At 43.5% G+C, this 26,373-nt stretch overlaps 1 protein-coding gene across 1 annotated transcript in view; it reads left to right on the top strand.

The window, feature by feature from the left end:
- wdr18 (WD repeat domain 18) overlaps positions 1-26,373 on the top strand; it is a 241,870-nt gene that overhangs the window by 163,116 nt on the left and 52,381 nt on the right. The window contains exon 7 of the mRNA XM_038777006.1: positions 3,064-3,188. Within this exon, the coding sequence (XP_038632934.1) occupies positions 3,064-3,188 (125 nt within the window). The remainder of the gene's footprint in view (positions 1-3,063; positions 3,189-26,373) is intronic.

Raw genomic sequence — 26,373 nt, 5'->3', positions numbered from 1 at the left:
TTTCTTCCAGAGTTTAGCACAGCATTAGCTTGCATATTTTTGTTACTTTTGTTTCTTGCCCCATCTGAAGGCACCGATTTTTCATTGGGTGCAGTTCATAGATGCCAGAGTCCGACCCAAATGTACTTTGCCCAAATGTCCATTTTACATTTATGGTGCAGCACTCCCAAGTTTGTTTTTAAATCGTGAATTAAACCTGTGGAAAAAGAGATGTTCTGAGTAGCATGCAGAGACCATTGAGTAAAACAATAATCACATTGTGCATGATGGTGCAGTAGTGTGTTTACTGTCCCATTAACACTAATGTCAACTGGGGTGACCCAGAAAAAAAAGAATCTTTCTCACTTTAAAAAAAAAACTAACAATCACAGAAATGTTATAGTGAAGGAGGCCATTTGGCCCATTATGTCTGCATGAAATTCTAACGGGTTTACTAGTGTGGGAGGCCCATATTATGGAGTTAGTAGCTACAGAATGATACAAAAGCACGTTTTAAATATTTTAAATCCCCTATTCATTTGAAGGTAAAATTTGCATGTATATGGCATCTGATCACATCCTCTGATTTATTTGAATGACTTCAAAGTACTGCAAAACTTTCTATTTTGGCGAACACCATGTCTTTTGCAGGCAGCAAAAGAGGAATGACGGTAATCTGTATTTGATGTTCATTGAGGAGGATTGTGAACTATGACATTGGGTGAACTTGCTAGTTCTTTTAAGTTGGTGTAATGTCACATCCACCAGAAACATCATGGAAGGCCGACAGGCCTTGGTTTAATATCTTATGTGAATACAGAAACTCTGGCATTGCATCACAGTACTACATCAGCATGTCATCCGAGAATATGTTTAAGTTCTGAAATGGGACTCCAACCTAGAACTTTCGGACTCAAAGTGAGAGTGCAAACAACTGAGCCAGACTGACGCTTGTGGTGTTTTAAAATAAATTTAGAGTACCCAATTATTCTTTTCAAATTAAGGGACAATTTAGCATGGCCAATCCACCTACCCTACACATCTTTGGGTTGGGGGTGAGACCCAACCAGATACAGGGAGAATGTGTAAACTTCACATGGACAGTGATCTGGGGCCGGGATCGAACCCGGATCCTTGGTGCTGTGAGGCAGTAGTGCTAACCACTGCGCCACCGTGCCAGCCCGTAATGTTACTGTAAACATAAAAACTTAGGAACAGGAGCAGGCCATATGGCCGTCGAGTTTGCTCTTCCATTCAATAAGATTACGGTTGATCTGATTGTGGCCTCAACTCCATTTTATTGCCTGCCACACTCCCAAACCCTTGACTCTCTTGCTAGTCAAAAAACTGTATAACTCATCCTTGAATATATTCAATGATCCAGCCTCCATGGCTCTCTGTGGATGAGAATTCAAAGACTGATGACTGTGAAAAAAATCATCTTCATCTCTGTCCTAATTGGGCGACCCATTCTTTTGAAACAATATTAGCTAGGTCTAGATTTCCACATGAAGGGAACTATCCTTTCAGCATCTACCCTGTCAAGCTTCCTCAGGCTTCGAGAAGTTTCAAACAGATCGCCTCTCATTTTTCTAAATTCCAAAGATTATAGACCTAACTTGCTCAACCTTTCCTCACAAGGCAACTTGTTCATCCCAGGATTCAAAGCAGGAAAAATCTAAATAGCTAATATTCATTATTGTCCAAATTAGGTCACTTTGTTGACCTTTTTCCATAAAGTGCAACAGCTTCACTGCATTCAGGATACCAGCCTTTATAATCAGCCAATTTCCAAGTGGCAAACTGAAAATCTGTTCCTGAGAACAGTCCTCTGGTAACTGACCCAAATACACCATCCCAAGTTATGACTCTGACATTTAACTAGGACTTCAGGGGCAGTTTCATGTTAATTACTCCTTATCTGCACCATTGTCATACATGTGCGTGGGTTTCCTCCGGGTGCTCCGGTTTCCTCCCACAGTCCAAAGATGTGCAGGTTGGGTGGATTGGCCATGATAAATTGCCCTTAGTGTCCAAAATTCTATGATAATCTATGATTAACCTAGGACAAAAGTTTGGCACAACATTGTGGGTCGAAGGGCCTGTTCTGTGCTGTATTTCTCTATGTTCTATGTTCTCTATAATACATTAATTCTGTAGTACTTTCCATTAACTGACGCAGCTAAAGTGGTACACAGGCTTGCCAAGTCTATGGGCCAGTGGAATGCTAGCATATTTTCTAGCCTGTTTCAGTGTAAAATTATTTTTTAAAAAGGGGCATTGAGCATAGGTTTAACATGCTAATCGTGAAAAAAATCAAATTAACTTTCTAAAGATGCAAAAATTGAAAGAGGATCCGAATTCCTACATCTCCTCCAGTGACCAGGCCTCCAACTCACTTAAAAACATTACTCTGTTGACACTTGCTCTGTCCCCTCTTCCTTTCATCTCTCTGCCCCCTCTTCCTTTCATCTCTCTTCCTCCTTCTCTTCCCTCTGTGCCCTGTTACATTCTCCTAAATCTCTCAGGAACAGATTTTCAGTTTGCCACTTGAACGGGAAACTGGCTTTGCTCATTTTTCCTTCCCATTCAAATCAATTCATGTGGTTTCTAGATTTGGTGGTCAATCTGCAGCATCACTTCTATGTCAGGATAATGGGTTGGAAGTTTACTCCATGTTTATTCCTTGCCCTCTCTCTCCTTTTGCCCACCCTGCCAGCACTGAATTAGTCGTTTGGCCTTGCTTAGAGTAGGAGTAAGAAAGTCACTCAATCCCAGAACCTTGGGTGGGGAGCGAGGAATCATCCAAGATTCACATTTCTATTGACCTATTTGCATGTGAGGATAGTATTGGGTTCTATTGTGATTCTCTTCATGGTACAGTAACCTATCACTTGCAGTTCGGCTCATACATGGAAAGTGGCTGTTTGGGTGAGGGCGGTTAGTGCTGCTGGAACCAAACCCCATTAAGGTTCAAGGGCAGGAGAGGAAGAGAAAATAGTGAGGAGAGGGTGGGGGAAATTATTTGAATCCTGCAGTTGCTCGACATTGAACTTAAACTGGAAACTGTTTTTTTTCTTCAAGAAACCAGGTGACTTGTTTGTCGGTCTCCATGGATGGGACTTTGCTCATTTCAGGATCACACGATGAGACAGTGAGACTATGGGATGTTCAAAGCAAGCAGTGCCTGCGAACAATTAATCATAAAGGTAAAGCTACAATGTTTGTTAAATGGAGGTGTTTGAGCACATTTGAGAGCTTCACATTCATTTTGTGGTATTATTTGTGCACTTTTGCAGGGGAGCTTGTTCCAACACTCAGTTCATGTAATTCCATAGTCCTCACTTATGTTCAGTAGAATCTTAACAGTCATCAAATGAACAATCCTGGTCCAAGTTTGGAATGCTCCCAGTGATTCCTGCTTTCACTGTTCAGGTCATTTCACCAATCTCACGTCTTATTTCAGATAAACAGGGCAGCACTAATCATTTGGGTATTAACCAATTGCTATGTAATTCCAGATGACATTCGTTATGTTTTTAATTGCCGTTCAGCTGCAGAATAGATGTCTGATGGTTTGGATCATGCTGAGTATGTACTCTCTGGAAATGGAATTGTCTAAATGTCTTGTTGAACACCAGGGAAGCACATGGCCAAAGTCTGGAAGGGAGAAAAAACATCAGTCATGGCTTTTAATCCTGATCATTATGCAGTGATTACTGCTCAAAGGTGTGTTGGCGAAAGACCTGGAATTATTAAAATTTTGCCAACTTCAATTTGAATTTGTTTTGGCCTCACCCCATTGCGCATTCTTGAATGCGCTGCTTCATTTTGCGGTGTGGCATAATTCTGTACCATTAATTTAAAGTAACTAGCATGGAGGCAACTCTTAGCGCGCCTTTAATTGGTGCCACTAACCCTATACGAAGATACTATTCTCTGATGTGATGCATCATTATTAGTTCCCTGAATGGTTTCCCAAATTAAAGCCAGGAATGTCCAAAAGCATTTACGTGCCATAGAGCCTTCTGACTACATGTAGACAGATAAACAGAATATTTCAAGCGCCATTTTAAAAACAGAATTTTTTCAGAGGAACAAACAATGGATACCACCTTCTCCTCTCTTTGCTGGAATCTTGCTTTCAATTCTTGTCTCCACTGCTTGGTGGTGGCCTGTTATTTCTAACTCCTTACAGCTCCACTGGATTATTTTAAGTTTAAGACAGGATCACAAAAAGCATGCTCCTTTTACACCAATGAGATAATTACTTTTTCCAAGCTACCATTTGTAAAATGGAGGAAGACAAACTGACCGATGAATAAATTACAATTTTGGCATTGAAGGACGCAAATGGAGAATGCTACAGTTCTGACAAGCTGTGCAGACATAAGTCAGAGATGTGATGCATTGTCTCAGCTGATTTAGCTGACCTCAGTTAGGGCACTGACATTCACTTGAGGACTAATGAGAGAATAAAGAGGCAGTTACTGTTCCTGATTAAAATCAGATGGACTCCTGCTGAAATGTGCCTCCATATAAACATTGAATCAGGACCTGGCTGGACTTGGCTAGTTGTTTACAGTTAATAACTGCCAAATACTATCTTGGCTTATAGATGAAGACTGGTACTTGAAGAAGGCAGCTGAAACACACACAACCCATAGCCTGTCAGAATCTGCACCTTCATAAGTGAGATAGAAGAAACCAACAGAGGACTATAAAATACCCCTGCTCGTACTTTTTGTAATACAAGGGTATTATGCAGATTGTACTGCTGCATTTTGATCACAGTATTTTTGTCCTAAATGATGTGATATTAAATTTTATTTTGACAAAATGATTAGCTTCCAGGTGGCAGTTCTTATCGTAAGTAGCTTTATTGGCTTCATAAACTGAGAAAATGAGGAAATGTAATTTCAGAGATAACTGTGGAAATGTAATTTGTGGAATGTATTAAATTAATCAGTAATCTGATGGCTGAATGATTAAATACAAACCTTCAAGGCACTATTGTTTTCCAGGGATGATTTTGTTTGATTGTTTGATATTTAACAAAGCTTATGAGATAGTATTTTACAGCTGATTGCTGTTCAGAAGATTTGGCTTTTTACAAAGCAACCTTAAAGGGCTATAATGATTTAGTGCTAATTACGGAACTGATATTTTTGTCCTAATTCAAATGTTTACGCCGTCAGTTAAGCTGATTCATATGTACATTGGGAATACGTCAGGAATGGAATTTTCTGGGGGTGGCGCACTCGTTAGCACTGCTGCCTCACAGCGCTGAGGACCCAGGATCGATTCCAATCTTGGGTCACTGTTTGTGTGGAGTCTGCACATTCACCCCGGGTTTCCCCCAGGTGCTCCGGTTTCCTCCCACAGACCGAAAGTATGCAGGTTAAGTGGACTGACCATGCTAAATTGCCACTTAGGGTGGGGTTGCAAGAATATGGTGGGGGATTGGGCCTCGGTAGTGTGGTCATTCAACCTCCTTTTGCACTGTAGGGATTCTGTGATAAGTAGGATACTGTTTCTTATTGGGCAGAATCTGTTAGATTAACTATTTTCTACATTGTCTCAAGTGGCCTTTGCTGATCTTATCTTCCTTGACTGATGTTTGTCTATCTGTGTTTGTCTGAGTTTTCATTTTCATTTTGTTTTTCCTGAAAATTTGGAGCTTTCTCATAGCTCCATGGGTGTTTGCTTCAAATGTTGTATGGAAGCAAGTTCCTCTGTGATAATTTGATGAATAAATGAGCTCAGCGTGGAATTATGCATCAGATCAGGCAAGTCCCAGGTTCCATCCAAGGTCACTGCTCATTTTGCTGATTGAGGTAGTGATGAGGATGCTACCGTTGCCTGCCATCCCTAGTTTAGTGAAATGTGGGGAGGAAGGAGGGATTCAATAATAATTTCTGCTCCTGTTTACTATAATGTGACCTCTGTTGAAAGTGACTGCATGTGATCAATGTCTGAGAGCTGGTTCAAGCTAGACTACAATACTGTGCACAGTTAAATAACCTAAATACTCAGTCTAGGGTCACAATCGATTTGTCACTTGGGTAAAGAAACAGTGCTGATAAGTATCCATGAAATGAAGCCGATTCAGAGTAAGAAATTCAACAAGGGAAAGAAAGAATACCGCATTGAGTCCATCTCTAGAATTGTAGCTGTTGATGTACAATTCTATCTCAGCAGATTTTATCAATCAGGCGTTTGCAGTCTTTTGAACAATACAACAGTATTTCTGTCTTCTAATTTTTGGACTTCTGAAAAGAATTGCATTTATTGGTAATTTTATGTAAACTCGTCAACATCACCAGTAACCTGATGGAACAATGCAAGGCTCCCATAATACAATGTGTCTTAAACATATATTGTTACAGCACCCTGGGCAAGTGTGCAGTCAGTTCCAGCCCCACTCGTCCTGGAGTCACAACACAAATGAATTAACCAATAATTCTGAACAAAAATACCCGAAGTCTTTGGCTGATGGCTGCCCAATAATTTACAGTCAACAAGGTTGTAAATTTTTTTTTAAACTTAAGAGTAGCTAATTCTTTTCCAATTAAGGGGCTATTTAACGTGGCCAATCCACCTACCCTGCACATGTTTTAGGTTGTGGGGGCGAAACCCATGCAAACACGGGGAGAATGTGCAAACTCCACATGGACAGTAACCCAGAGCCGGGATTGAACCTGGGACCTCAGCGCCGTGAGGCAGCACTGCTACCCACTGTGCCATCGTGCTGCCCAGGTTTATAACTGTAAATACAATTTATGTTTATTTATATCAAGAATGTGATGAAATACGCAGTAGATACAGTTGGTCAAATATTAATAAGTACCTAACTACGACTTTAACTTAACTCCGACTTTAACTTAACTCCCACCCTTTACACACTCACAACCACCTCTGCACAGACAGACAAACATAGAGGGTTGGAAAGGGGGGGAAGGAGGTGACTGAAAGAGGAAAGAATCTTTGCTTCAGATAATGGTTCCCAGCATGCTTTCTTCACAATAGGCTTGTAGATTACAGTCTTTACGTTGTAGCCTGTTCTGGTTTTCCTGGAATTTTAAAAAGCACTATAATCGCACCTTTTCTGGAGAGATCGATTCCCTGTTTCATCAAACTTTGCTTTCAGTTTGTGGCCTGTCTTCCGGCCCTGATTCATCAAAGGCAGAACTCGCAGGCAACCGGCCTTCTGAAGAAAGATAGTCGATTCACACCAACTTCTTTGGGGAGAGTTAGCAAATTCTGAACTTTGCCTGCACAGCCTATAATGGTTCTCCCGTAAGCTGATTCGTCCAAGCTCCCTGCCAGGGCAGAAACACAGCTTTTTCTGGAGAAAAATGGAGAGAAGAGAGAGAGTCTTCTCTCTAAGCTGCCAAGAGTCAAACTGAAAACCTTGTGATTCTGAAAACATTCCATTAGGATCAGATCCAATCACCCCCTGTTACCTGACCAACACATCCTTCTGGGCCAATTCATTAGCCATCAGCCAAATCAATCAAACGGATAACTCAGCCAATCTCTTGTCATTGGTGCCAGCCCTCTATACTGCAGTTTAAACCAGCACAGGCTTCTGCTTGAATTAAAGGAACAGGCCACTGCTTCCTTCTGCTTGAATTAAAGATACAGGCTGTCTTAAAGACACATGTCCATAAATAATCCATGGATCAAAAATGTAACAGCAAAATAACTGGGAAAATAAGGGAATAAACAGGGAAGAAACAGGAAGAATCTTTACAATATTTTACTGAGAAAAATCTGCTTTGGCAAAGTAAGTATTGAAAATGGACTAAAACATTAGTAAGCTGGGAGACAATTGTGCGGAGTCCAGAGGGAAGCTGCGCCGTTGAACAGTGTCTTATGTTCAGGGCTGCATAGAAACCTATCAGAGAAAGATATTGGGGGTAATTTTACCCTCCAAAAATGGGTGGATTTGGTTCATTTAGGAAATTATAATGAAAAAAAAAACAAAGCAATATTCCAACTCACCTTGAACTGTTTTAATAAAGGCAGGGCAAGAAGTAGGTGATCATTCCTGGTGAAAAGATGGGTCAGTTATGGAAACCTTTAAGGAGGCTGTATGCCATCATCATAAGTTCATGTTGTTTTGGGAAATTCAGCAGGCAAGAGGGGGTGAGAAGGGCCCGATCCATCAGGTGAATCTCTTTGCAAAGCTGCTTGTGGGCCGGGAGGAACCAGCATTTTCCCTCCTGTCCCAACTGTATAACCGTATCAACCCCACCTCACACCTTCATTATCTCCCCATCCCGTGATTGTCTATGCCCAGATTGATTATGAATTCAGATCACGTTTTATAAAACTAAGAGCGGCACGATAGCACAGTCATGGCGCCGAGGACCCGGGTTTGATCCCGGCCCCAGGCCACTATCCATGTGGAGTTTGCATTCTCAGGGCAGCACGGTGGTGCAGTGGTTAGCACTGCTGCCTCATGTTGCTGAGGTCCCAGGTTCGATCCCAGCTCTGGGTCACTGTCCGTGTGGAATTTGCACATTCTCCCCGTGTTTGCGTGGGTTTCGCTCCCACAAGATGTGCAGGGTAGGTGGATTGGCCACGCTAAATTTCCCCTTAATTGGAAAAAATGAATTGGTAACCAAAAATTTTTTTTAATAGAGTTAGCATATTCTCTCCGTGTCTGCGTGGGTCTCGCCCCCACAACCCAAAGATGTGCAGGGTAAGTGGATTGACCACGCTAAATTGCCCCTTAATTTAAAAAATGTTTTTAAAAAGGTTTTATAAAACTAGTTGCTTCTTGCAGGGGAAGCAATGAATATTTTCTGTTTAGTCTGCTGTCACATTTTATCGAAGAAAATATTAGGCTTCGGAGAATTTTAGTCCACTACTCTTTAAAATAGACTATTCAGTTATATTTGAGCTGATGTCTTTGTGCTCTTAAGATTTGGAAGAAGAGCTTTGAACTATCCGAACCATGTTGTTTGAAATGCTCTCCTTAAACCACTTGCCAGTTCCACCTTCACTTCTAAAAGTTTCATCAAAACTGATGATCTTTTTGTACATACTTTGGGTCACCTATTAAATATTCCACTACTTCCCAAGAGGTTTTTGAGTACAGGAGCGGAGGTTTCTTGCTGCAATTATACAGGGCCTTGGTGAGGCCACACCTGGAATATTGTGTGCAGGTTTGGTCTCCTTATCTGAGGAAAGATTTTTTTGCTCAAGAGGGAGCGCAGAGAAGATTTGTCAGACTGATTCCTGGGATGATGGGACTGACCTATGAGAAGAGATTGAGTCATTTAGGATTGCATTGCTGGAGTTCTGAAGAATGAGGGGGAATCTCATAGAAACCTATAAAATTCTGACAGGACGAGACAGGGCAAGAAGAGGTGTGCAGAACCAGGGGTCACAGTCTGAAGATACGGTAGACTATTTAGGACTGAGATGAGGAGAAATTTTTTCACCCAGAGAGTGGTTGACCTGCGGAATTCACTCCCACAGAAAGCAGTTGAGGCCAAACCATTGCATGTTTTCAAGAGGCAGTTATATATAGCACTTGGGGCGAAGGGGATCAAAGAGTATTGGGGGGGATCAGTCTATTGAATTGAATGTACAACCATGATCATAATGAAGGGCGGAGCAGTCCCATAGGGCCAAATGGCCTCCTGCTGCTCCTATTTTCTATGTTTCCATGTTTGTTCTCTGAAGCAGCTGATGATATTTTATTACATTAAGAAGCATTTATAAATCTTTTATAAAGTTTTTTTGCTCAAAATGAGAGATTTCATCTTGGTCCTGAAAGAGTGCTTTTTTAACAATGCTAATATCGATATTTTGGTGCAGAGCAAAAAGGAGGTGTCGCTTTTTAATTCCCCGCCCCGATAAAAATGTTAATTGAACAATTACATAAATACATAAGATTATATAAACAATTCAAGACAGATGGTGCGTCTGAACTGCAGCATGTAAGAGTTTGTGAACGGTATTGCTATCCCAGACAGCCATATCTATGGTAACTGTCTGCAACTTGAGGAACTTTAGCTCAGCTGATGAGCTCGAGTCTGAGCTGCAAACATTTCGGTGCACGAGGGAGGAGGGGGAATACCTGGACACTTCGTTCCAGGCAGCAGTCACCCCCTCTTATGTTATGGAGTTGTTCAATGGCCAGAGGCAAAAGGGTGTGACAGAAGTCAGGCAGGTATGGAAATCCAGGATGTAATCTGGAAGAGCTTTTCTTTCTTCATATTAGCAGATATGAGGTATTTGCTACGTGCGCAGATGAGATCAAGCATTGCAAGGTAGATGGGAAAACTGATCATACACCAGGCTGCCAGAGGACATTCAAGTAGGGGTTGTGAAAAGGTCTTTGTGATAGGTGATACTACACTCTGGGGAATAGGTACTGTTTTCAGCAGCTGTGAAGGTTGTGTTGCCTGGGGCAAAGATATCGCTTCTGTCTTTAGAGTACTTGGGAGTGGAAGGGGGAGGATTCAGTTGTCTTGGTTCATGTAGGAACCAACTATTTAAGTAGATCTAGGAATGATGTTCTGCTGAGGAAACTCTGACCTCCATTTTGATGTATTGCCCCCTCCCCCCACCAAAAGAAACTTGTCGATTGTCATTAAAAGCCCATCTGGTTCACTAATGTCCTTTAGGGAAGGAAATCTGTCATCCTTATCTGGTCTGGCCTACATGTGATTCCAGATCCACAGCAATGTGGTTGACTCTTAAATTCCCTCAGGGATGGCAATAAATGCTGACCCAGCCAGCGATGCTCACATCCCATGAACAAATTTTTAAAAACCTATCCCTGAACTTCCATTTTGCTCCACTCACACTCTTCAATAGTAAAAAAAAACAATCACCTTTCTACTTCTCTTCAGCTCTGAATAGTCATACAGACTCAAAACAATTACTCTATTTCTCTCTCCAGATTACTTAAATTTTCCCGTGTTTTCTATTTTTATTTCAGATTTCCAGCATCTGCAGTATTTTATTTTTACTCGGAAGTAATAATCTCTAAGTCACTAATTGAGCCATAATGTCAATTCGCATAGCGATAAGTTGATTTGAATCTTAAATACATAGCTGAAGTTGTGGTATCTGAGATGAAGGTTTTACTTCCTGGACTGCTGGCACCAGAACTGGAGAAAGAAGAAGCTGTTCTTTTGGAATGCCTCCTCTTTAACTGGGCTGGAACCAGTGTCCTAGCAAGTGGCTATCTGGGGCAGGAGTCAGGGCTTTAAGCTAACAAATTGGTGGAGGCTGTGGGGGAGGAGCTGCAATGGAGGTGGGAGGATTCGGGAAAGGGTATATTCAAAAGCAGCAAGGGAAGCGTCAAAAGCTTGAGAACAAAAAAAATCAGGAAGGAACATTGAGAATGAGAAAGTTAATAGGTCATTAGTGACTAAACTGATATCAGGAAAAAAAAATTAAAAGTCAAAACTGAAGACACAAAGTATTTGCAGAAAATTAGGTTAACTGATAACAGATAAAACTTGATGGGCTTGACCTAACAAACATTACTGAACAAACTGACCAAAATTGGGACTGGAAATTTTGAGATAGTTATCTTTTAGAAAAGATAAGTAAGATAAATGGTAGGAAAGGTTGGATGGGGGAGAGTAGAGAGAAAGGATTTCAGCTCAGAAAATAAAGGCAAATCAGTCGGGTGGAGCTAAGGAATGGTGAAGATAGGAAACATTGAAGGAAGGTGTTTTCAGAACCCATAACAGTAAGGGCCAGCATGTTGGGGCAGAGGTTAGCACTGCTGCATCACAGCACCAGGAACTGCGGTTCAATTCCAGTCTTGGATGACTGTCTATGTGGAGTTTGCATATTCTCTCTGTGTCTGTGTGGGTTTCCCCCGGGTGCTCCAGTTTCCTCCCACCGTCCAAAGATGTATAGGTTAGGTGAATTGGCCATACTAAATTGCCCCTTTGTGTCCAAAGATTATGTGGGATTGGGCCTGGATGGGGTGCTCTTTCCGAGGGTCGTTGCAGACTTGATGGGCCAAATGGCCTCCTTCTGCACTGTAGGGATTCTATGAAAATTGTGTTGCAGGGCCAAGAGTATAAGTCAGCAAGGTGCACGTAATACGGGCAATGCAGTAATTGTGTGGGACATTAACCTTTATATAGACTGGGCAGACCAAATTTGCAGTAATTGTTTGGAGGACGAGTTCATGAATGTATACCAGAGTTTTCTAGATCAGTATGTTAAGAAACCTACAAGGGAGCTGGCTATTTCGGATCTAATATTGTGCATTGAAAGGGGATTAATTTATTAACTTGCAATATGGGGGCCTCTAGGGGTGAGCGATCATCGTATGCAAGAATTTTATTTGAGTTTGAAAATGATTTAGTAAAGTCTGAAACTATAGTTTAAAATCTAATTAAAGCAGAATTGGTTAGGGTGGATCAAGAAACTACATTAAAAGGTAGGAGAATTAGTACAAAATTTATATTAAACCATACATTTCTTCAAAAAACTCCACAGGAAAAGTGGTCCAACTGTAGCTTGTGGGCAGAGTTTAAAAATAATATTAGATCAAAGAAAGCGACTTACAATGGTGTCCAAAACAGCAGTAACCTGAGGATGTTAGAACTCAACAAAGGAGGACCAGGACATTGATAAGGAAAGAGAATATGAGTGGACTTGCCAGGGACATTCTGGAATTTTCCCCGTTTCCATTCTTCTTGGGTAGGTTTGGTGACGGAAGTGTGACAGACCCAAAATGCATTTTACCTCGGTGGGAAATCTCAGCGCAATTGTCCTCGCTCCCTGCCAGCAATATAACGGGAATCCTGCCGCTAACCTTTGTGCATCGGGGCGGCATTTAAAAACAGCATCCCAATCTTTAAGAACTAAGTTGCTGACAGGCTGGTTTCAATCAGAGCCCGCCCCACCAGCATGGCTGGTGCTAGGGGGTACTTGGCGAGGGGCGGGGCCTAAAAGAGGCCATAATCTTGATGCGGTGGGGGGGGGGGGGGGGGGGGGGAACAGGGCCTGAAAGGGGGTTGGGGCTCTCATGGCCCATAGCAGGATATCACTCACTTTGGGGGGGTGGGGGAGGGTAATGAGGAATTCCCCAATGGAGATGGAATTTGGGGTAGGGGTCACACTCATGCCTGTGTGGCGTGGGGACCTGGACATTTGGTGATGGAGGTAATGTTGCCCCTCCAGGGTCAAGGCTTGGGGTGTTGCCCACGTCTGCAGGAGGTCACAATGTCCAAGAAGCATTAATATTGTGGTTGCACATAAAATGAGACTAAACTGCTTTGATACCTTCAAAGCATGGGTTACAATTGAACTCAATCGTAACATAGATCATAGACCATACAGTGCAGAAGGAGGCCATTCGGCCCATCAAGTCTGCACCAACCCATTTAAGCCCTCACTTCCACCCTATCCCTGTAACTCAATAACCCCTCCTAACCTTGTTGGTCACTTAGGGTAATTTAGCATGGCCAATCCACCTAACCTGCACACCTTTGGACTGTGGGAGGAAACCGGAGCACCCGGAGGAAACCCATGCAGACATGGGGAGAACATGCAGACTCCGCACAGACAGTGACATAGCGAGGAATCGAACCTGGGACCCTGGTACTATGCTACCATGCTGCCCAAACATATTTTGGTTAAGATCAGGATTTTTAAATTTTCCTATTCAAACTGAGTCTTGATGTAAAATGGTTTTATCTGTAGCTTGAATTATGCGATTAAACAAAAAATGTCCCTGTTTTATCCTTATTTAGGTGGGATAGCATAAGGTATATATTTCCTTCCCTTTCTGTGATCCAATTTCACAGACACCTGACATCCTGTGTGATCTGTCACAGGGGCTGGTTTAGCTCACTCGGCTAAATCGTTGGCTTTTAAAGCAGACTAAGCACGCCAGCAGCACGGTTCGATTCCCGTACCAGCCTCCCCGGACAGGCGCTGGAATGTGGTGACTAGGGGCTTTTCACAGTAACTTCATTGAAGCCTACTCGTGACAATAAGTGATTTTCATTTTCATTTTTCACAAGAGCCACTCGTTGTCCATGTGAAGACAGTGAGGATTGGCAACTTCAGTACACATATTTCACATCAGTAGTTTTTGGATGGTGTGTCGGTAACTTGTCTTGTTTATCTTCTCCCGGTCTCCACAGGTACTGAAGTTGATTGCAGCTATTGCTTCAACTCAACAAAAATGATAATCATTATTAGTGTCACAAGTAGTCTTACATGAACACCTCAATGAAGTTACTGTGAAAATCCCCTAGTCGCCACACTCCGGCACCTATTCGGGTACACGGAGGGAGAATTCAGAATGTCCAGTTCACCTAACAAGCACATCTTTTGGAACTTGTGGGAGGAAACTGGAGCACCCAGAGGAAACTCATGAAGACACGGGGAGAACATGCAGGCTCCACAGACAGTGACCCAAGCCGGGAATTGAATCCGGGTCCCTGGTGCTGTGAAGCAACAGTGCTAACCACTGTGCTACCGTGCCGACCATACAGCTCTACTTTCTTGTTGGAGAGAGCTGTAGTGGCAGTGTGCTGCTGAGTTTATCAAATGGATTAAGTTCAGTTTTCACAAAATACACCATCTTCAGTGAATTGCTGTACAAACCAATTTGTCTTTTATTAAATGTAGGATTGATGAACCTATTACCAAACTAATTGACCTGAGGCACTTCAAGAGTAGTATCAGACAATCGAGAGTAACACTTCAATGCGATACTGTGGGAGTGCTGCTTTATTGAGAGTTCAATCTTTTGGATGAAATGTTAAATCCAACTTGTGCCATCCTTTTACTTGAAAGATCCCATGGCACGATTTGTTGAAGATAATGGGAGTTATTTTATTTATATTTTGTTTATTCTTAAGCAATAATACAAAAAATCAGAATAACATGGCATTTATCTCTGCTTTTGGAGGGACCTTGCAAATTGGTTGCCACATTTTTAAAATCATAATCTTTACTGTCACAAGTAGGCTTCCATTAACACTGCAATCAAGTTACTGTGAAAAGCCCCTTGTCGCTGTTGTGTTATTCACCCTGGGGTAACACGGACTGCAACACGATGCAGTTAAACGACAAAGTATACACCAAACGTGGGCGTTGGTTCAATATAAGATTTATTAAACTTCAGTAACGAAGCACACAGCTGCCTGTTGGTTGACTCTCTACTACTCTAAGTAAACTAACTCTAATTATCTAGACCAGGCTAGCTCTGATCCACGTATAGAATGTGTTGAATGATTTGTACACCCTGACAGTCACTACAGTTGTCACCGGTGGAAAGAGGCAGAGTCTGATGCCTTGTGTGTTTTATAGTTGGAAGCCTCCCTCTGGTGTTCTGTCTGGTGATTGGTCGTGTTCTGTTCTGCATGTTGATTGGCTCATCTGGGTTTCTGTCACTGCCTGCTTTTACCTCATGATGTGCATGGGTGCATATTATGACATCCCCCTTTTTAAAAAAAAAAATTGTCGGCTGCTTAGAACATACCCAGAATATTAACAAAAGTAACTATTTACAGCAATTGGAGAGTGAATGCGTATGTACATGTAAGGTGTCTAGCGTGCATATATATTTGTATATATACAAAGGAACTATTTATAAGTCCAGCCGTTGGGGCTGTCGTCGGATTCTTGTGGACCGCCTGAGAGGTGGAGGTGGGGATGATGGTGTCTTGACAGGTTGGCATGCAGCCAGATTGATGGCCTTGTGGAGCGAGGTGTCCGGGTAAGGCATAACAACATCTGGGAACGTGAGATCCGGTGGTGGGCAGGCAAGTTTGCGTGGTGCCCTTCTGTTGCGCCTTACAATAGATCCATCAGCCATGCGAACCACAAGCAACCTGGGAGCAGCCTGTCGAACAACAACAGCTGGAGCTGACCAGCCTCCACCAGGCAACTTGATTCGAACAGCGTCCTTCGGAGAGATCGCGGGCAGATCAGTAGCATGAGAATCATATGTCAGCTTTTGCCAGGTTCTGATTTGTTGCATCTTTTGCAGCACTGGAAGGTGATCCAGGTCAGGTACATGGATATACAGTCGTCCGCAGGTTACGATTCATAAGGAGCTGTGCTGGAAACATACCGTTGAACAGAGGGGTTGTCCTGTACGCCATAAGAGCAAGATTAAAGTCCGAAGCTGAGTCCACAGCCTTCCAGAGCATTTGCTTCATGATATGCACCCCTTTTTCGACCTTCCCATTAGATTGCGGGTAATGCGGTTCGAGATGATGCGCTGGAACTGGTATTGCTTTGCGAAGTTGGACCATTCTTGACTATAGAAACAGAGACCATTGTCGCTCATCACCATGAGTGAGATTCCATGCCTGGCGAATGCCTCCTTGCATGCCTTTATGACAGTCCTGGATGTTAGGTCGGACGGTTTCACTACCTCGGGGTAACTGAAGAAGTAATCAATTATCAGGACGTAGTTACGCCCGTTGGCGTGAAAAAGATCAACTCCCACCTTAGACCACGGAGAGGTCATGATCTCATGCTGGTGGAGCGTTTCTTTTGGCTGAGCAGCCTGGAAGTGCTGGCAGGTCGCATAATTGAGGACCATGTTTGATATATCCTAGTTGATGCCGGGCCAATAGACAGCCAGCCGGGCCCGACACCTGCACTTCTCAATACCGAGGTGCCCCTCGTGTATCTGTGTAAGCACCAAGCTCTGGACGCTGCGCGGAATGACGATGCGATCCAATTTCAGGAGGATCCCCTCGACAACAGTTAGGTCATCCTTTACATTATAGTATTGGGGGCATTGCCCTTTCTGCCAGCCATTTGTGAGGTGATGTATGACCCGCTGCATAAGAGGGTCCTTGGCGGTCTCAACTCGAATGATGACGAGTCATTCGTCGGATGTCGGGAGGGTGCTGGCAGACAGTTTCACCTGCGCCTCCATGTCGTGTGTGACGTCTACCTGCTCACATGGCGAGGTGATGGTACGCGACAGGGCATCCGCGATGATTAGCTCCTTTCCAGGTGTGTAAACCAGTTCAAAATCATACCTGCGGAGTCGAAGGAGAATGCACTGGAGCCTGGGCATCATGTCATTTAAGTGCTTGCGTATAATGTGAACTAGGGGTCTCTGGTCCGTCTCTACTGTAAAGGTTGGGAGACCATAGACATAATCATAGAATTTCACGATGCCAGTGAGAAGGCCCAGGCATTCTTTCTCTATTTGAGCATATCGTTGCTCAGTAGGGGTCAAGGCCCTTGACGCATAGGCTACTGGAGCCCAGGACGAGGTGTCGTCCTTCTGGAGGAGCACCGCCCCAATGCCGTCCTAGCTGGCATCTATGGAGATTTTAGTCTCCTTCGCTGGGTCAAAAAAAGCTAGAATAGGGGTGGTGGTTAGCTTTGCTTTCAACTCAAGCCACTCTGCTTGATGTCCGGGTAGCCACTGAAAAGTGGTGGACTTCTTCACCAGATGACTTGAGGGCCGTGGTGAATGACGCAAGGTTGGGAATGAACTTCTCCAAAAAATTTACCATACCCAGGAAGTGCAGGACCGCCTTCTTGTCCTCTGGGGTCTTCATTGTGTTGATGGCCTTGACTTTGTACGAGTCTGGTTGCACGCTGTGCTGGGAGATCTGATCACCCAGAAACTTAATTGACGACATGCCAAAGGAGCTTATGGTTTTATTTAATTTCAGGCAATTGGCATCTATGCGTCTGAAGACTTGTTGAAGACGAGAAATATGTTCCTCCGGGGTCGTGGACCAGATGATGACGTCGTCAACATAAACCCGCACACCTTCAATGCCCTCTAGCATTTGCTCCATTATTCGATGAAAGACTTCAGAGGCCGAAACAATGCCAAATGGCACGCGGCTGTAGCAATATCTTCCGAAAGGTGTATTGAACGTGCAGAGCTTCCTGCTGGACTCGTCCAGTGTATCTGCCAGAAGCCACACAATGCATCCAGCTTTGTAAAGAATTTGGCATGTGCCATCTCACCCGTCAGCTCCTCCCGCTTTAGGATCGGGTAGTGTTCCTTCATGATGTTATGGTTCAGGACGGTTCAGATCCATGGGATCGATACAAATGCGCAGTTCTCCAGAGGGCTTCTTGACACAGACCATCGAACTGACCCAGTCAGTTGGTTCCATCACCTTGGATATTACACCCTGATCTTGGAGCTCCTGCAGCTGCGCCTTTAGACGGTCCTTTAGGGGTGCCGGCACCCGGCGTGGTGCATAGATGACAGGCATGGCATCAGGCCTGAGCAGAATTTTATAGCGGTAGGGCAACATTCCCATCCTACTGAACACATCCGGGTATTGCAATAGTAGCTCCTCAATGTCGGCTTGAAGAGTGCTGTTGGCAGAGGACATGGTATGTATAAGCTGGACTAGATGGAGTAGCTTGCATGCATGGGCACCCAGCAGAGAAGCCTTGCCGGGCTTGACGATCTCAAACTGCAAAGTGGCCTTGATGACCTTGTTGGATACATGCAGGTGACAGGACCCTAATGCCGTGATGGCATTTCCATTGTAGTCGAGCAATTGGCATGCCGGCGGAAGAATTGTTGGCTGCATTTGGATGCGAGCAAGATCTGCTTGGGATATTAGATTGGCCGAAGCACCGGTGTCCAGCTTAAACCGGATGCTACAATGGTTGGCTTGTACTGTGGCACGCCACTTGTCCGCAGAATCCACATTGAGGATGGGTGTGTGTGTTGCTGAATGCGAGGAGGCCTTGTCATGCATGGTGATGATGCCCACTCGATATGGGGACTCCGGGCAGTCGTCCCCCGGATCCGTGAGGGTATCAGGTTCCAAATCCAGCAGCCCTTGCTGCACACTTAGAACACATTGATACTGGGATCGCTGGCCCCCTATCGGAGGTGCAGACCTTCACAAAGCCGCATAATGGCCAGGCTTCTTGCAGTTGAGACATCGCCTTCCTTTTGCAGGTCATTGCCGCTTTAAATGGGCAGTGCTGCAGTTGGGGCACATCATTACATTGATGTTGTGAACTCGGTGCGTCGTCGCACATGCGCAGTGCGGTCAGCCGCCGCTCGCAGCTGCGCAGTGTAGTCTTCGGCTGCTTCGTTCTCCTGACCGTGGTGCGCATGCATGGGACCCCTGGAAAAGCGTGCAAAATGGCCGTCTTCATCGATGCTCAGGCGCCGCATTCGGGCGATGGCCTGTACACTCTCAGCCTCGTGGGAGGCAAGTTGGTCCTGCTCTGCCGACTTAAGGCGGGAATAGCGACTTTTCACCTGTTCGTGAACTTTGCGCGTCTTGATGGCTACTGCCGGGGTCATATTTTTTGTTTAGAAGCTGCTCCCGCAGGGCGTCTGAGTAGACACCGAACGTGATCTGATCCCTGATGAGGGAGTCAGCGGTATCACCGTAGTTGCAGGACTGTGCTAGAATGCGAAGCTGAAGTGAGAAAAGACTGAAAAGGCTCATTCTTACCCTGAAGGCGCTGCTGGAATACATAACGCTCAAAGTTTTTGCTTGTTTCGACCTCGGTGACTGTCGAATTTGGCTAAGACGGTCTGGAACTTGGTCTTGGCCTCACCGTCGGCAAAAGTGAGCGAATTGAAGATTTGGATGGCCTGGTCCCCCGCAGTCGACAGTAGCAGTGCGATTTTTCGGGCATCGAACGTACTTTTGAAAATTTCTGCTTGAAGACCCACCAGTTGGCACCAACGTTCCCAGAGATCCGGGGCTGTGCAGGTGCCTGGATCTTTTCCATGCCACTGGAAGGCAGTTGCTGGACGTCAGTGAATTTTTCATAGGTAAATTATTTCGAAGCAGTAGCGACTCCTGGTATCATGTTGTGTTATTCACCCTGGGGTAACACGGACTGCAACACGATGCAGCTAAATGACAAAGTATACACCAACCGTAGGCGTTGGTTCAATAAGATTTATTGAACTTCAGTAATGAAGCACACAGCTGCCTGTGGGTTGACTCTCTACTACTCTAAGTAAATTAACTCTAACTATCTAGACCAGGCTACCTCTGATCCACGTGTAGAAGATGTTGAATGATTTGTACACCCTGACTGTCACTACGGTTGTCAGCAGTGGAAGAGGCAGAGTGCTGATGTCTCGTGTGTTTTATAGTTGGAAGCCCCCCTCGGGTGTTCTGTCTGGTGATTCGTCGTGCTCTATTCTGTATATTGATTGGCTCATCTGGGTGTCTGTCACTGCCTGCTTTTACCTCATGATGTGCATGGGTGCATATTATGACAGTCGCCGCATTCTGGCACCTGTTCGGGTACACAGAGGAAGAATTCAGAATGCCCAAATTACTTAACAGCACGTCTTTCGGGACATATGGGAGGAAACTGGAGGACCCGGAGGAAACCCAGGGAGAACGTGCAAATTCTGAACAGATAATGACCCAAGCCAGGAATCCAACATTTGACCCTGGCTCTGTGGAGCAACAGTGCTAACCACTGGGCTATGGCCTTCAAAACAAGTGTGACTGCACAAAAATATCCAATTGGCTTCATAACATTTTGGATGCCATGAGGATATGAAAAGGCATTATGTAAAATGCAGGATTTTCCCACTTTGCTTCCTTCCTTTCTGTAAAATCCTCACACGGTATGCTCTGACCAGTGGTCATCATGGGTGTATCAATTTTCTTTTGCCCAGGTTACTAGGTGGGGTGAGATGTGTAGATAGCTATCCTGTGGTAACTGTCATTATCTAAATTATCTATTTGAATTGCGTTCCTGAAGTCACAGAGTGACATTAATAACTGCTGCCATGAAGAATCTCTTGCGTTCATCTGGCTTCTAAACTTTGCAAGAATATGAAGAGTTATTTATACAGTGCTTTGCAATGGTTGCACGGTGGCCCACTGATGAGCACTGCTGCCTCACAGCGCCAGGAACCCAGGTTCAATTCCCGCCTTGGGTGACTGTCTGTGTGGAACTTGGTTCTCTCTGTGTCTGCATGGGTTTCCCCCGGGCCCTCCAGTTTCTTCCCACAGTTCAAAGATGTGTAGGTTAGGAGAAGTAGCAATGCTAAATTGCCCCTTAGTTTCCAAAAGGTTAGATGGGTATACAGGGATCGGATGGGGAAGTGAGCCTAGGTAGGGTGGTCTTTCAGAGGGTCAGTGCAGACCCGATGGGCCAAATGGCCTCCTGCACTGTAGGAATTCTATGGTTTAAACGACAGGAAAAGGAGACTGAAAGAAAATTTGCAATAGAGCGGGAGCTGCAGATCTCGAATGTTCTGCATATCAACCTTTGGGTTCTTCACCAAATGCCACTAAAACCTAGAGTGAGCCAAATTGAAAATGTTGATTGTTCCAGTGGTGGTCCAATGTTTTAATTAAAATTTGTTCAACAGTTATGTTGTTTCTGTTCTGAAGCCTCGGTTCATCCATCAACGTCTGAATCTTTTGTTCTTTTAACATTCCATGTCAATCTTTACTGACCTTGGAAGCCTTCTGCCTGGGTGGGTGGCTCCTCTGGCCTACTTCTGTATTCACTCTGAAGTATGGCTTTCATTTTAATGTGATCCTTCTTGTTCATAAAAGGCAGATCTGTCGCTAGATGTGATTGATTAGTCACATCTTGAAATTTGAAAAAGACAACCCTCAATTGGCTTTTGGTAGTCAACTGACTGCATCAAAGGTTTATGTCTTTCAATAGCATTTCAGCAACTATGAGAACATCAGGCTAAAGGTTTTAACATTTTCTGTTATTATTTCATATGTCTAGCATTTGTAGATGTCCATTTGTCTTCATTTGTAATCTACAGAATTGTACCATTCCTATATTTTTTCCTACCTGCATCTTCTGCCCTGTTGCAGTATCAATCGGGAAATACCGCTGCTTATGACATCTGGATTGGGAGCAATTGCCTAGCCAAAGTGATACAAATACATTCAGATTCTGTAGTTAATCTGTCAAAGCCAAATAAGGTGCTTAGACACTGCATTATTAAACACATTAGCTTGATTTGTTAAATTGGATTTACATTAGTATGAGCATGTTGAAATTGTTTTTCTACTTGGGGAACAATATAAATTTTGTGTCAGTAACTTTGAAAGGATTAATGAACTTTGTTTCCTTGCTGATTCTTCTTGGAAATGTTAAGTTGAAAACTATTCACCCAATTTGCAGTCACACTCGTACCTTTGGTCTTAATAAACCTGCTAAGCTTACCTGACTGCACTGGCAGTAGTTTTCCTTGTGACGTTGTTATTGGAGAGGGTTTGGCCACTTCTGCTGTGCATGCTAGTAGTTAATTTCTTTTCCTTCCAGTTTTTCCCCACCTTTCCTGCAGCATCAGTTTCTCATCGGGCTTCAGTACCTGAGGCCCAGCTCTAATACTTCATCCGAGTGACAGTTCTTCATATGCGAGCTTGTGCAGTTACTGCTGGCAGGATATTTAACTGAATGAGTCACCGACGAGAAACTTGTGGTGATGGTGTAATTAATTCACTTAAATAACCTTTGGGGCTTCTCATTCTAATTTTCACATTAATTGTAGTATAAATTATTTGTGACAATAATTGTGGAATGCCCATTTTTTGTTAATGTCCTGCTCATCAAGATAAGTGCAGAGAATAGAATATTTCCCCGTTTCAAACATCATATACATTCATGGAGTCTCACAGTCCAGACACAATAATAATAATAATTGCTTGTTGTCACAAGTAGGCCTCCATGAAGTTACTGTGAAAAGCCCCTAGTCACCACATTCCAGCGCCTGTTCGGGGAGGCCAGTACGGGAATTGATCCCACGCTGCTGGCATTGTTCTGCATTACAAACCAGCTGATTAGCCCACTGTGCTAATATGGTTGTGGTAAAACTCCCTTCCCAATGTCTCATCAAACACTCTCAAATCATGTTCAGCACAGGTCAGATAGATGATTCGGCTCATTTTACATTATCCTCGTAATTGCCTGAGACTAACCCTGGACAAACATCCCATACCAAGCCAGTGCAGCATTTTCCTCACTTCCCACACCGGCCATCCTGTGACCCAAGTGAGATTGCCAAATGAAACGGAAGGGAAGGCAATGTGATTTCACAGGCTTTATAAAGAAATAAGTAAATGCTACAGGGAGCCCACTTGCAGAACCTAAGGAGGGAGAGAAGAGCGGCTCTGAGACTAGTTTGTCTAAGACTGGGGTGGCACAGTGACACAGTGGTCAGTACTATTGCCTCAGCCCCAGGGATCCAGTTTGATTTCAACCGCAGGTGACTGTGTGCAGTTTGCACATTCTTCCTGTGTCTGTGTGGGTTTCCTTCGGATACTACAGTTTGCTCCCACATCCAAAGATGTGCAGGTTAGGTGGATTGGCCATGCTAAATTGCCCCTTAGGGTGGGGTTGCAGGAATAGAGCAGGGAATTGGGCCAAATGGTCTTTTGAAGAATCGATGCAAACTCGATGGGATTATTGGCTTCCTGCACTCTTTAGTTATTCTTTTCCTTTTCAAATATTTGTAGAAACTCACCATCTGTTTTATATATTTCCGGTGAGTTGTCCCTCGTATTCAAATCCCTCCCTCATTATTTCTTTTAGTCATTCTTAACTGCTTTTAAATTCTGTTTGATCTTCTGACCTACAGCTAATCTTCACAGAACTGCACATTTTTTCTTTTAATTTAATACGATCTTTAACTTTCTTAGTTAGCCACAGATGGAGCTTCCTCCTCCTAAGAGTCTTGCTGTCTGACTGGAATGCATCTTTTCCAAGTGTTCTATGATTTAGTATTTTAAACTTGAATAAAAGCAATTACAAGGGTATGAAGACAGAGCTCGCTAAAGTGAACTTGAAAATTAGCTTTAAGGGTGGGACAATGGAGATGCAGTGGCAGGTATTTAAGGATTTTTTTTTCAATTTGGAGAACCCAATTCTTTTTTTCCAATTAAAGGGCAATTTAATGTGGCCAATTCAACCTGCACATCTTTGTGGGTTGTGGGGGTGAGACCCACGCAGACACGGGGAGAATGTGCAACCTCTACAAGGACAGTGACCCGGGGCTGGGATTAAACCCGGGCTCTCGGCCCCATGAGGCAGCAATGCTATCCACTGTGCCACCGTGCTGCCCAGGAGGTATTTTATAACACTTGGAAAAGATGCATTCCAGTCAGACAGCAAGACTCTTAGGAGGAGGATGCACCATCTGTGGCTAACTAAGAAAGTTAAAGATTGTATCAAATTAAAAGAAAAAATGTGCAGTTCTGTGAAGATTAGCTGTAGGTCAGAAGATCAAACAGAATTTAAAAGCAGTTAAGAATGATGAAAAAAAGTAATGAGGGAGAGATTTGAATATGAGGGAGAACTCACCAGAAATATATAAAACAGATGGTGAGTTTCTACAAATATTTGAAAAGGAAAAAGAATAACTAAAAAGAACAGGTCTGCTAGAGATTGAGTCTGGGGAACTAATAATGGGAAATAAGGAAATGGCGGAAGTATTGAACAGATATTTTGTGTCTGTCTTCACAAACAACATCCCAGAAATACTTATAAATCAAGAGGTAAAGGTGTGGGGGGGGGGACTTAAAACAATTTGCTGGGAAGAAGACCTGAAAAAACTATTAGAATTAAAGGACAACAAGTCCCGAAGACTTGATGGACTTTGTCCTCGGGTCAGAAAATAAGTGGCTGTGGAGATGATAGATGCATGGATTGTAATTTTCCAACATTTCCTGGATTCTGGAAAAGTCTCATCAGATTGGAAAATAGCAAATGGAACTCTTCTAGTCAAGAAAGGAGGGAGACAGAAAGCTCAAAACTACAGACTAATTAGCTTAAATCTGTCATAGGGAAAATGCTAGAATTTATTATTAAGGAGGTTATAGCAGGGCAGATATAAAATCTTAAAGCAATCAGGCAGTCAATATGGTTTTGTGAAAGAAAAATCATGTTTGACTTATTTATTTGTATTCTTTGAGGAAGTAACATGATTAATGGGGTGCCTGTACTTGGATTTCCTAAAGAGGTTTGATAGGGTGCTTCAAAAAAAGTAAGAGCAGATGGTGTAGGAGGTAATATATTAGAATTAGGAAGAATAGGAAAGCAGAATACTATTTAAATGGAGATGAGGCAGAATTCTGTGGAAGAGGGATCTGGGTGTCCTGGTACATGAATCACAAAAGGGTAGTGTGCACATTCAGTGAGTGATTAGGAAGACAAATGGAATGTTGATGTTTATTGCAAGGGGAATGGAATATAAAAGTAGGGACATTTTACTGCAGCTGTACAGAGCCTCAGTGAGACCACTTCTGGCGTACTGTGTACGGCTTTGGCCTAATTTGGAAAAGGATATAATTGCGTTAGAAGCAGTTCAGAGATAGTTAACTCATTCCTGGGGTGAAGACCTTATCTTGTGAAGAAAGGTTAAACAGGTGGGCCTATACCTATTGGAGTTTAGAAGAGATAATCTTACTGTAACACAGAAGATCCTGAGGGGACTTGATGGGGTGGATACTGGATGTTTCCTCCTGTTGGGGAGACACCAGAACTAGGGGGACACAGTTCAAGAAAAAGAGGTCTCACTTTATAAGAAGTAGATGAAAAATTTTCTCTCTCAAGCTTGTTAGTATGTGGAATTCCCGTCCCCAGAAAACAGTGGAAGTTTGTTATTGAATATATTCAGTTGGATAGATTTTTGATAGACAAGGGAGTCAAAGATTATTGGGGGGAAGCCAGGAACATGGGGTTGAAACCACATCTAGATCAGCCATGATCTTATTGAATGGTGGAGCAGGCTCAAAGGTCCAAATGACATATTTCTGTTTCTGAGTCCATGATTGTGTGTTGACGGTCATGTTATTGTGCTTGCATGATGGCCAAAAATGGTAGTTTATTTTGGTTTTGGGTGCAAATATTTACAGTCCCACCAGTTGAAAGATCAACAGATCATCTATGGTATACTGTGTCTGTAAACCAGTAGAAACAGAAGTGGCACAGGCATGTTTTAGATATTGAGGCTATTGCTATTCACCATTGTTATGTAGCTAAATTCATAGAATTTAAAGTGCAGAAGAAGGCCATTTGGCCCATCGAGTCTGCACCGGCTCTTAATACCATGCCTTCACCTATTCCGGTAACCCCACCTAACCTTTTGGACACGAAGGGGCAATTTATCTTGGCAACTCCATCTAACCTGCACATTCTTGGACTGTGGGAGGAAACTGGAACACCCAGAGGAAACCCACGCAGGCACTGGGAGAAAATGCAAACTCCGCACAGACGATCACCCGAGGCCAGAATTGAACCTCAGTCCCTGGAGCTGTGAAGCAGCAGTGCTAACTGTCATAATATACATCCAGGTACATGATGGTGTGCAGACAGGCAGTGATTGACACACAGGATGACAAGTGAGCACACAGAACACAGCAGCCAATTACCAGACAGGACACGACCACTATAAAGCCAGAGGGCACTAGTTTTCCT

The sequence above is a fragment of the Scyliorhinus canicula genome, chromosome 18, assembly GCF_902713615.1.
Source record: "Scyliorhinus canicula chromosome 18, sScyCan1.1, whole genome shotgun sequence".
Taxonomy (NCBI): Eukaryota; Metazoa; Chordata; class Chondrichthyes; order Carcharhiniformes; family Scyliorhinidae; genus Scyliorhinus; species Scyliorhinus canicula.
Note: the sequence above shows the minus strand (reverse complement) of the source record. Positions and strands in the feature narration are given on the sequence as shown.